We start from the raw sequence: 13,290 nt of genomic DNA on the forward strand, positions 1-13,290 counted from the left end.
TGCACCGATTCTGGTGGTGTTGACTGGCATTATGTGCATTTGACTTTAATTGTATCAGTGTTTTCCTGAAGTACAATACAGTTGCTTAACATGAGAGGTTCAATACTAGGCTGGTAGAAGGGAGTGTTAGCAAGCTAGGGATTGCGTAGCTCTGCCATTGCATATGCAGAATACTTTTATTTAGTGTTTATCAACATATTTTTGTTATATACACTACATTTTATTTATGATGTATTTTATAATTTCAGAACTCTGAGGAGGATCCTGGAATAATGCTTGAAGTAGATCCAGCCTATCCCCTCTCAGCTCTTCCAAATGCGTAAGTATCTATAGTTCAAAGTAAGTTTATAATTGTAACATGTTATAATAAAGGTAGATGTGTTGCTTTTAAAGTTAGATATAAAAAGGTCTTGATTCCTTATTAGAAGGTTGGTCAAGTAAAATCACAAACTTGCATCATACTCAGTTAATATCTTCAATTCAAGTCATGTTTGTGCACGAGTGTTAGCTTGCCTGATGTACGATGATTTGATGATGCATTACAATATGCACATTATGAAGACAAGTTTAGTAAAAGGAGAAAATGTGTGTGTGATTATTTATGATCATTTCACTGTGAATATAGCAGTTCTTTCTCCTTTATTCAATCATGTAGTTATAATAAACTTTTACTGAGAAACATTTTCTTGTTTATGACAAGTTTGCATAGATAAACTATAAACTCTAGAGTGCATGTGTTCACACGAGCCTAGCTCCTCGCCCCTCCCTTCCGCCCTCCCCTCCCCCCTCCCTCTCTCTTTCTCTCTCTCTCTCTCTCTCTCTCTCTCTCTCTCTCTCTCTCTCTCTCTCTCTCTCTCTCTCTCTCTCTCTCTCTCTCTCTCTCTCTCTCTCTCTCTCTCTCTCTCTCTCTCTCTCTCTCTCTCAGTTGACTCTTTAGTTGCTGTAGCAATATGAGGCAGGAGTTGGGTTTTTCTGGTTGTAAGTGTAACACACATGCACACACACACTAAGTACTGGAAATGGGCAATAGTGGCAAAAGGCCATCTTTAATAATCTATTCCTTGGGAAATAACACATTACAAAAGCAAAAGAGAAGAAAGACTTGGGAGTGTTGATAAAAGACAACCTGTCACCTGACATATCAGCAGGATTGTGGGATAGGCAAATGGACTACTGCAGAAGATTAAAGTGGCATTTCATTATATGGATGAAGAAATGATGAATAAACTCATCAAAACCCTGATACGTCCAAGACTGGAATACTCGTCAGTAGTAGGGTCCCCACATAGAGTGAGGGATATAAGCAAAATTGAGATAATACAAAGGGCAGCAACCAAACTGGCCCCTAGCCTGGCAGCAAAACCATACGAGGAGAGACAAAAGGTACTGGGTCTGCCAACTTTGAAAAATTGAAGAGAAAGAGATGACATGATTACAGTGTTTAGGTCACTAAAGGGGATAGGTTGCATTGATAGAAGAGATCTCCTGATTAACGCCTTCAATACGATGACACCTACATAGGCGTCATGAGGAGCAAGTGGGTATGCGAGGATGCCGATGTCGGCATCTTGATTATATATATTGTAGTTGTACCTGCGTGACCCCCATACTCTGTAAACTGGCTTCATCATATTTTCTATGGTTATCAAAATTCACGAGTGAAAGAGAACGAGCAATACAGCGGTAACTTTATTTTTTATAGTGCGAGTATTATGATGCAACATCGCACGTCTGGCAGCTAATGCTGCCCACGAGATTTTGGCCCGCATTGAAGGGGTTAAAGATGGGAAGGGTTTAAGAAGTCATGGAAGTAAATTAAGAAAGACCACATGTCGAAAGGATGTGAAGAAACACCGTCTTCCCTATACAGTGAGACCTCTCATTAACGGATGTTAATTAGCTGCGGTTGTGGTGTTTTCGCTGTGTTTTGGAGTGGTTTTTGGGTGACATAGTGATTGCATGCACTAAACAACAGCACCAAAAACACTGCAAACACAGCTAATTAACGTCCGTTAATGAGAGGTTTCACTGTAGATGTATAAATATGTGGAATAGCTTAGGTGATATAGCCCAAGCTCAAACAGTACAAGGGTTCAAGTCTAAATATGATAATGGAAATTGAAGGTATAGATTAAGTTAGAACTGTACATGAATTTGTGTCTGGGTAGGTTAAAATATTAGAGAATAGGAGACAGGACGAAAGCATACTGAGCTACAATGGCTGCTTTTGTTCTATCACCTAATATATATTTATAGCTGCAATATTTTCCTTTCTCTCATTCTCTTTCACCCTGAATGTGGATAACAACAGAAAAGGTGATCAATAACCCAACACAAAATGAAGGGGTTGTATGATCTCGCTGATTTATGTGATTGGTGGGAACAGGATTGGTGGGTGGAGCAGTAGAAACTCATGGACACTATATGGAATCAGAATACGGGATCACTCAGCTACAACTACAAAGCTATGTCGGTACCCTTATATACCCACACGCACCTCAGGACATTGATTTTGACTTAATATTTCAGCAGCAGGGGCCAAAAGTTAGGGAAACCTTGCTACTGTTTCATCATATAGTGACTCCCTCATCTTAATCCACTGAAACAGTTATAATTCATGGTGCTTGTCTGGGTAACTGAAACTGCTCCCAGGGATCAGTGGAGGGGATTTTTTGTTGTTGTCGGTTGGCCCCTAACAAAGCTCTAAAGAATATTACAGGTTGCAACATAACAGAATGCCTTTTGACTTTGGCCAATTCCCCGGTGAGAGGGAGAAAGCCCTTGGTATATGTATGTACAAATACAACTCCTACAGACCATCTAAACTATGAAACAAAAGTTCTCGAAGTCAAAGATCACCTTGATATAAGAGGCACACAAACACTTGCCACAGCCTCCACAAGCACAGCACACTCACTACACTACATAGGAGAACACCCACACACACCAAGAAACATCAAAACAACAACCAAATTCCTGTATTACACACAAATACTCTCTTCTCATTCTCCACAACCACCGGACACCAGCCTCTGGAAACATATCCATAATAATATCACTTGCTGCTCTATCAACAAACTGAAAGACATCACAATGCTGCATGCCATACCCACTGATATCCCTCTGAATCCTCACTCCCCTGAAAGGACAGAGTCCATCTGGCCAGACTGTGATGCAGCCACCAGCCAGCCCTTCTAAACTACCAGAAGAGGGTGGATGACTGCATTGCAGATAACTGCCCAGGATGCCACACTTTAAATCATTCTATACATCACATTATGGAAGACTGCATTGAACTCAATCATGCATGCCAACAACACTATAAAAGATTTGTGGGAAACTCCCGTTTCAGCTGTGATGTTCCTTAGGGAGATGGGACTGCCTGGCTTGACAGTCTAGGGAACAACAACAATTAAAATTCTAAAGCAGAGAACATGTTATCACCTCGTATTATCCTGTCACCCACTCAGTCTCCCTCTATTCATAGATGTATGTCATCTGCAATGAGCATTACATCTATCCTTGTAGACAATATTATATCAAAGAGAATGAAGAACATTATCTTTCATTCCTTCCTTGGGACCAGTAACAGTTATTTGTTAGTGGTTGTTCTATAGCCAAAGACGAGTCTTTTGTCATCCTATAAGATTGACATCAGAAAGATTATTTCTTTGCTGTCCATCCTCAAAACCTCTCATGTGATAGAATTGGGTAGTATGTTCATGGATGTATCCTGCAAAAGTGCACATTTTTACATATTAATTTTTATTTTTGTTATTCCAGAGTCATCCTTGAGCGACTGTTGCAGCAGATAGATGACATTGGTGATAAAAGTGATAGTTCTCTTGGTCATGAACTTGGTTTACAAGAAGATTTGCAGGCACAAGGGAAGCAAGCAAGGACAAATGGAGAATCCATTGAGACCAGCCATGCTGAAGGGCAAATAGAATCTTATAACCATAGTTCTGCCAAAAGTGAAACCTCTCGGACATCAGATAACCAGTTGCTTAAGCCAAACACTCGACATTCAAAAGAACAGCCTCAAGAACAGCAACAACAACAACAACAGCAACAACAACAACAACAACAACAACAACAACAACAACATCAGCAGAAGTCCTCTTCTCATATTTTGGCACAGCCACCACCCTTGCGTCAGCAGCCACAACGTAAACCAGTGTTACAGACTCAGAAAGGACATCTGGTACCACATCCTGAACAACGTGTGTATATATCTCAGAAATCAGAGCAACAACAGCAGTCTGGACAGTCCCCAACAGAAATCAGGAAACAGGTCCAGGAAAATGTATCAGTGGGAAATCTTGAAAAGGAACAGGAGAGTCTGAGACAGCAGCAATCACAGCTACAGGTTGGGGAGCAGATTAATCAACAGCTGATGCAACAAATGCATCAATATAAGATGCAAGCACAACAGATGCAGCAGAAGGTACAGCTTCAACAAATGTCTCCTCAACAGCAGATGCAAAATCAACAAATACAGCAACATATGCAAAATCAGCAAATACAGCAACATATGCAAAGTCAGCAAATGCAGCAGCAGATGCCTGCCCAGCAAATGCAAATGCAACAACAGCAAATACAACTAGATACACAAACACAACAAGAAGTCCAGCAGCAAGTAGTCCAGCAACAAGCTAAGCAGGAAGCTCAGCAACTTCAACAGTCTTGGAAACACTGTCAACAACAGGATACACAAGCACAAATCAAGAAAACCAGTCAAGTGTTACAGCAGTTTCCACAGCAATTGCCCCAACAACAACTACAGTCACATCATTTGTCACAAGCAACCCCACAAAGGCATCCCTCACAAATATTGCAACCACAGCATTCGCCACAGTTGGCCCAAGTGCTTCAGCAGCAGCAGCGGCCTACAGCACAGCTGCCCCAACAGCAGGTTTCACCCCAGCTACCCCACCAACATCAGTCAGTTGCACAGCAGCAATTTACCCAGCAACAGCATTCATCCCAAGTACCTCAGCAGCAACATTCATCACAGGTGGCCCAACCACGGCATTCACCGCAGTTATCACTACAGCAGAAGTCAAGTGTTCAGAATCAGCCTATGGTATCATCCTCATCTCCACATTTTGCTTCACAATCCTCATTACCCAGTTCACAGCAGCGCTTCCCACATCCTTCTCAGTATCAACAGCACCGTCCTACACCACCACCATCTTGTCAGTTTTCCCAGAGAGCCCCCTCCCAGCCTTCTTCACCTCAGTTTTTACAACAGAGACCTTCATCCTTCCCTGTGCCACAGATACAGCAGACTCGACCCCCTCCGCCTCAATACTCACAACTCCGACCATCACAGCCTCCCCCATCCCAGTATGCCCAACATCATGCCACACAGCAACAACCCCCACCGTATTCATCACATTCACATATGCCATCTCAATATCCAGCTTCACAGCCCATGACACGTTCTACAGCTCCTGTGATTCGACCACCCACGTCCCAACATCAGCAGCAGCAGACACAAGGGTCATTTATGGGACCAAGACTTCATGGGCCTCCACAAAGGTTCCCATTGTATCAGAATCCAGGGCAGCAGCATTATAGGCCATCAGCACGTGGTGGTACTTTCCAACCACTACCACGCCCACCCAGTTTTTCTCCAGGACAGCAACCATCCAGACCACCTTTTGCACATCAGCAAGGTACTCCTGAGCAGCTCATGCCTCATCCATCAGGTTCTCCTATGCCTGGTATTCCAGAATATGATCGTACCAAACAACCTGTTAGTCCAATGCAGCAGATGCCTGGAGTACAGCAGCAGATAAGACCTTTCCCACAGCAACAGGGGCAGTTTGCACAACCACAGCAGAGACTACATCCTGGGCAGCATGGGCAGTTTCCTCCACTTCAGTCTGGTATGGGTCAGTACCCTCCTAATGCTATGCCACCTCCACGACCAAGCCCACCAGCAACCTTTCATGGAAGGCAGTCAATAACACAGAGACCACCTTGTCCAGTGGGAGGATCCAGTAGTGGCCCCAAAATACCACCCCAAATTTTCCAGTGCCCTCCACCCACATCAATAGGAGGTACTGAAGGTGCCTCACCTATTGCTTGCCGTCGCACATCTCTGGAACAAGAACAGCACACTCCACAACAGAGGCAGAATATCATGCAAAGGCAGCACATGCTGCAGGAGAGGCCAGAAGACTGTGCAGTTTCTGTTCCTCTTCTAACACCATCTCCAAGCCCTGGAAGTCGAGGCGAGGGTAAGTTAGCTTGATGAAAGTGATATTTTTGTATAATATTCACGGTATTGATTAATTGATTTATTTGTATATATATATATATATATGATTCGTCCTATTTTGTAACCAATCTGTGAATGCTCACTTCTCCTCTCATAACTTCTTTTCTACCTCATCCCATCACTCATTACCCTTCCTTCTATTTCCTCTTGTCTTCCTTGTTCCATACACCATCTTTGCACACCTTGTGACTCCCTCCTTGAAACCGCCCCATTCCCCCTTCACTCCTAGTTCTACTCTGTCCTTCACTCCCTCCTAAAACTCTCTCAGCTTCTTTTGTACTCCTTTTCTTTTTCATTTGAGCAGTACACTCTAACCACCTCCCTACTTTCAGTCCTTTTCCTCTTTCTCCATCGATCCTCCACTCTCAACTTACCTTCCACCAATAAATGATCTGATGTTCCCCCAATCTCTCCCCTTAGAACATGTACATCCTTAACTCTTCCAACTAGTGGGTACCACTATGTAGTCCATTAATGCTCACTCTTCCATCCACCACCCTCTCCCATGTGTGCTATGCTTGATTTTCTTCCGAAACACTATATTTGCTCTGATCAACTCTAGACATCTTCACCATCAACTCTCCACTACAATTTTTTCCTGGAATTTCACATTTACCAACCACTCCGTCTATTGATTCATTTCCTACCCTAGCATTAAGGTCTCCCAGTACCACAACATTGACATTTCTCCCTAATCTGTCTATGCACTCATTTAAATCTGTCCAAATAGACTCCCTTTCCTCTACACTCTTCTCACTACCAGACCCATATGCACTTACAAAAATCCACATCTCCCTAGTTTCATTTTCATCCACATTAACCTTGAAGAAAACTTCCACTCCACCACACACTTGCCTATCTGTTCACTTACTAGTATAGCCAGCCCTTCTCTTCCTCATCCTCTCTTCATTCCTGAGATCCTCCCAACTACAATCCCAAACTCAAATTTGCCCTTCCCTTTCAAGTTAGTTTCACTCAATGCCAACACATCCTTCTCACAAACATACTGCATATTAAAAGACCCAAACTTTAGGATATTGGTTGGAAAACTCTTCCTAGACCCTCTTATGCCTTTACTTTTTACTGAGAGGTACAAAGAGAAGTAAAGCATAAGATAAAGGAGGCAAAAAGGAGAGATGTGAAATGGGGTAAAAGATGCAGATGGAGAGATGATAATGGAAGAGAAGGCAGTAAAAGGAAGATGGGCAAAGTATTTTAGGGAGTTGCTAAATGTGAAGGAGGATAGGGAGGGAAATGTAGTTGCAGTGGGAAGTGCTAAGAAAATGACTGATGAGCGAGGAATATTGAGGAGAAATAAGAAAAGATGAAGTGAAGGCAATTGTTAAGATGATGAGAGCAGGTAATGCACCTGGTCTGGGTGGATGTCATGCAGAATGTCTGGAAAAAGACATGGTGGACTGGCTGGTGAGGGTATTTAATATTTGTTTAAGAGAGGGTAGAGTGCCAAAGGACTGGAGGAGTGCCTGTATAGTTCCATTTTACAAAGGAAAAGGGGACAAATGTGAGTAGTAGTTTCAGAGGGATCAGTTTGTTAAGTGTAGTTGGGAAAGCTTATGGGTCTTGATTGAGAGGATTAGGAGAGGAACAGGGGGAGTGATTAGTGAGAAAGAGTGTAGTTTTAGGACAGGTAAGGGTTACATAGATCAGATTTTTGTGGTAAGACAGATATGTGAGAAAGCTATAGGAAAAGGTAAGGATGTATTTTGGGCTTTTATGGATACAGGAAGGAACTTTGGAAGGTATTGCAGATATATGGGATAGGAGTAAAGCTGTTAAGAGCAGTCGAGTTTTTATGAGAGTAGTAGAGCGTGTGTTAAGATTAGAAATGGAGAGAATGAGGGATGCATCATGTTGCCATGGCTGTTCACTGTATACATGGATAGGGTGGTGCAAGAGGTGAATGCAAGGATAATGGGCTTGGGATTGGAGATGGTTTAAAAAAAAAAAATGAGAAAAGTGGGAGATAAGCCAGTTGTTGTTTGCAGATCAAAGGAGGGAGTAAGGAAGTTAGTGATGGAGTATGGGAAGGTGTGTGAAAGGAAGTTGAAGGTAAATGAGGGTAAAAGTAAGGTGATGAGATGTACAAGGGTAGAGGATGGCAACAGACTGGAAGTGAGTATTAAGGGAGACACTAGAGAAAGTGGATAGCTTTAGATATTTGGGTGCAAATGTGGCAGGAAAGGGAGGAGTGGAGATGGAGGTAGAATGTAGATTGAGAGAAGTGAGTAAAAGCCTTGGGGGATTAAAAAGTGTAATGAGAAATAGATATTTGGGAATGGATGCTAAGAGAAGATTGTATGAAGGACTGATTGGGCCAACAGCACTGTATGGGACAGACACATGGAACATAAGAGGAAGAGTTTAAATGTGTTTGAGATGAAATATCTGAAGTATGGTAGGGGTTACTAGGCTGGATAGTGTGAAACAAGGAGGTGAGGAGGAGACAGGGGATAGAAAGGGAGTCGGGAGATAGGGTTGATGAAAGAGTATTGGGATGGTTGGGACATATGGAAAGAATGAGTGAAGAAAGATTATAATAGAGGTGTGGAAGGTGGAGGGAGTGAATATGAGGGGGCAACCGAGGATGAGATGGATGGGATAAAAGGGGCATTGGGAAAGAGGGGAATGTCTGTTGAGGAAGGAAGGGAGAAGACAGAAGGTAGGGGTGAGTGAAGAATGGTTGTGTATAGATGATATTGTAATGCATGGAAAGGAGTGGGTGGGGGATTGGGCAGTGAGAGAGTATGTGTGAATGATATTTTAACACAACCCGAAGGGATTTTTCCCTGTCTTCTCTTTTTCTGCATCAGGGGATGGAGAGGGGGCTCACAGATAAAATAAAGTGTTCTGGCTGTGGTTGTGCTGTGTCTTGCTGCATTGCTTCTAAGCCAGGGGAGTGGGCAAGCTGCGAGGATGATCCATCATCCAGGAGAAGCCAAGAAAAGAGGGAGTTAGGGGTGGTAAATGGGAGGGGAGTATGTGGGGATGAAATGGGTAGGAGTGGATTTATGGCTTTTAACTTTGGCTATCTCCTCTGTAAGGAGGAAAAAGACCTTGGTATATATATATATATATATATGTATGTAAGAATGATAGGAATTTTTTTTAACTTGTTGGTCTTTTACTTTGAGGAAATTTTTTAACTTGTTGGTCTTTTACTCTGAATTCTTTGCAGAAGCACCCATATCAAGTAATGTACTGGCATCTCCAGGTGTTGCAGTCTCGCCTCCAGTATCAAACACGTGTCAGCAGGAACAGATGACAGCTGCCACAACAACTCCAGCAAAGGAAAGCCACACCTCCCAGGTGGATGCTGATGGCTTTCTTATGCCAAGTGAACCTATGTCTCCTCCTGACACACCAGATGTAAGTTGTTATGCTGAAAAATACTTTGCCTTTCCCTATGGCTTTCAGGGAAACTTTTGTTTTTATAGTGGAGATGGTTAGTTAATTTTTTTGTTATGCAGCCTTATCTTCCTTGTTTTCCATATGAAGGGAGGAGGAGGGAGGGTCACTGTGTAAATGAAGTGGTCCTGCTATAGAGTTACTGTGTTTTGGGACATTGTTTGTGACATGGGTGGTAGGCAGGTGAGGGATCTATTCCTTGTAATTGGTGCAAATTTACAATCTCGGTTGGAGACAGGAAATTGTCAACTTGAGCCTTTATGTAAGGAATCTGCCCATGCCATGAGGCAGAGAGCACGGGTAGGAAGGGTGTTGGCAGTTAGGGTTGATCAAAGAATGCTGCATATAGGTAAGGAATGAATCATTCAGTTCATTGCCCAAGGTTTTTCTTACAGGAAATCCATAACTCTAAGTAACTGGCAGTGACCACTGGAAATACTGTGTTGTTTTATGGGGATAGTGTGGGTCAATGTAGTCAGGTGTTCAGTGTCCTCTGTGTAATGATATCGAGGGCAGATTAATTCTTTGGTCAGCCCTAATTTGTGTTGGTCAAGTCTAAAGCTAGATTCCTCCTGAACCTGAACACAAGTCTGCTAGTGTGGTTCTTCCTTCTTTTGAGAGTGACTTTTGTGTGAGATGGATATCACATAGAGGTTTGTTGGACTATGGAGTTTGGGACGACATGAAGGTGAAGATGTTGATGTGCTTAAAAGATTGATGACGGAGATGATGTCCAACTTGCAGGTACCTGTCATTATTCTCTGTAATACAATTATGAATGCCATTCCTCAAGTCTATATGCATCTTATACTAATCTTGAAATAACTTTGTATCTTTCAGAATATCAACCAAATGTTTGCCCCAGGAGAACAAAGTGTCAGCCAGTTTGAACTTCTTCTGGACTAGACCTGCTCAAGCAGGGAATGAAAATGAGTGTATGAAATTAATTGTGAATGAGAAGAGAGGCAAGGACTCTGGAAATGGAACATATTTTTAATCTATCATAGTGTGAAAGTATAGTGGTTCATGACATGTACAAAGAAACAAACAAATGGCTTTTCATTTTTTTAGTATCTTGAAGGTGCTATTGTTTACTGTATATATACTTAAGTGATGTTGAGTTGAAGTGATACTCTTAATTTAAACAAGAATGTGCAATCGTTGTGTGAATATTCAAGGTACAAAGAAATGGATGTTGCAAGTATGAAACAGTGATTTCTCCTTTTGTTCTAAGAACAATGGAGGCAGACAAGTCCCATCTGCCCTCCTGCCAGTGATGTTACGAGTACATAAATATTGTGTGTAAGTCTTACAAAGGTGTCTATACTTGTTAGAAATTAAACATTAAAACAGTCTGAAACTGTATTTTATTATAATCCTTCCAGCTGTGGGAACCAAGGGCCTCCTGTGAGGCAGATCTACAGCAACAGACTGATCGATACTTCCTGATGTAATTGAGATTCCAAAATATTAGAAATAAGTAGATCTTTACATTGGTGCTGGACATGTATTTACCTAGTTGTATATGGGAAGGGGAGCTATTTTCGTAGTGACCTGACTTTGTGTCTCTCATCATCTAGTTTGTTCTTAAATTCTTGAATAGTATTTGCACACAGTATTATTTCATCCAATTTGTTTCAGACATCCACCACTTTTTTTTTTTATTCTCTCTCTCTCTCTCTCTCTCTCTCTCTCTCTCTCTCTCTCTCTCTCTCTCTCTCTCTCTCTCTCTCTCTCTCTCTCTCTCTCCAGATCTCTTCTATAACTATCTTTTTTGATTTTTTTCATGTCCTCTTGTTTTTCTTTTATTCCACTTTAATAAGTTTCCTCTGTTAAGGACTTCCCTGCCTTTCATGATTCTGTAAATGGCCAGTAGATCTCCTCTTTCTCTTTGTTCCAGGGTTGGTAGTTCCAGTTTGGACAATCTTTGTTTGTATGTCAATTTTGAAAGTGTTGGTGCCATCTTTGTCATTGCTCTTTGGATTCTTTCTAATTTCTTTATATTCTTTTTTGTACTGGGTGTCCATAGTGTTGCAGTGTACTCCAATCTTTGTCTTATCAGTGTGGCTAATTTTTTTTTTTTTTTTTTCACCATTACTTCAAGTAATTAAAAGCCACCTTTATTGATCTTGGTAAATTGTAGGTTTCTCCGACTATTTTGTTTATATGCTTGTCTGGTGACCTGTCTTTCTTAATAGTTACTCCTAGGTCCTTTTCAGAGCTAATTTTTTTTTTCACTTCCTTTGTACCAAATTTATGTTGTCCTGATTTTTTTTTCTCTCTCCAAACTCCTTTATACTACATTTCTTGATGTTGAAGTTCACTTCCCACTTTTGGCTCCATTCCCAGACTTTGTCCAGGTCTCTGTAGTGATTCACAGTCTTTTTCTGTACTTTCTTTAGTAGTTTTGCATCATCCGCAAAGAAGTTCATATAACATTGTACACCTTCAACGTAATTATGGAATTAAGGTTGCCAGTCAAGCAAGATCCAACCCAAAGGGTTTCTTTCACCTCGATAGAACAAAAAATAAAGAAAGAATATGACCAATTAAAAACGATGAAAATGTCATGATAGAATTAGAGGAAAAAATGAGTGAGGAGTTTAACAATTATTTTCTATCGGTGTTTACTAATGAGAGGTAAGATAAAGTACCTGACCGCAATCCGATTTTCAGAAGGGATGAAGAAAGTAGTCTATTGAATATCAGCATTAGTAAAGAAGTAGTCAAGCAGATTGAAAGACTTAAAGCTACAAAATCCCTGGGTCCAGACAAAGTTTTTCTGAGAATGCTTACAGAGTGTAAATCTGAAATCTGCGACCAGTTAACTGAAATATTTAATAAATCGGTGGACACTGGTTTTGTGCCTACTGCTTGGAGGCAGGCAAACGTTCCTGTTTTTAAGAAGGGAGATCGTCTATATGCAACTACAGGCCAATCAGTTTGAAATCGGTTATAGGAAAATGTTTGAATCAGTAATAGTAAATAGGCTCGGAGAACACATCAAAATACATAATTTAATTTGTGATTTACAGCATGGTTTCTCCAAGGGTAAGTCGTGTGACTAATCTTCTATTCTTTTACACTAAAGTATATAAGGCGTCGGATAACAATGATAATTACGATGTTATTTACCTTGACTTTAGCAAAGCATTCAACAAGGTGCCACAACAGAGACTACTAAATAAAATCAAAGCCCATGGCATAGGAGGAAAAGTGTTAGAATGGATTAGTAACAGAAAACCGCAGGACACCATAAATGGGGTAATGTTATTAGTGGGGTCCCCCATGGCTCAGTTTTGGGTCCCTTGTTCATTGTGTACATAAACGACTTAGACGATGGGATAAATAGTGATGTTAGTAAGTTTGTGGATGACACTAAAATAGGATGCCTAATTAGGTCAGGAGACGATGCAGAGATTCTGCAGGATGATCTTGAAAAATTGTTCACATGGTCAGTGAAATGGCAAATGAACTTCAATATCTCCAAGTGTAGCGTGTTAAACATAGGGCTACACAACCCTGAAAATAGATACAGCTTAGATAACACGCTTTTAGAGAAAACAGTGCAGGAG

At 41.3% G+C, this 13,290-nt stretch overlaps 1 protein-coding gene across 11 annotated transcripts in view; it reads left to right on the forward strand.

Moving 5' to 3' along the window:
- Window positions 1-11,075, forward strand: part of LOC143021020 (uncharacterized) — a 162,103-nt gene extending 151,028 nt beyond the window's left edge. For all 11 annotated transcript variants that reach the window (XM_076178172.1, XM_076178175.1, XM_076178180.1 and 8 more), the window contains 4 exons: window positions 249-319; window positions 3,784-6,248; window positions 9,486-9,676; window positions 10,556-11,075. In XM_076178172.1, the coding sequence (XP_076034287.1) occupies window positions 249-319; window positions 3,784-6,248; window positions 9,486-9,676; window positions 10,556-10,621 (2,793 nt within the window). In that variant the 3' untranslated portion in view covers window positions 10,622-11,075. The remainder of the gene's footprint in view (window positions 1-248; window positions 320-3,783; window positions 6,249-9,485; window positions 9,677-10,555) is intronic.
- Window positions 11,076-13,290: the final 2,215 nt, after the last annotated feature.

Source organism: Oratosquilla oratoria, chromosome 41 (genome assembly GCF_046742065.1).
Source record: "Oratosquilla oratoria isolate Oo_2021 chromosome 41, ASM4674206v1, whole genome shotgun sequence".
NCBI lineage: Eukaryota > Metazoa > Arthropoda > Malacostraca > Stomatopoda > Squillidae > Oratosquilla > Oratosquilla oratoria.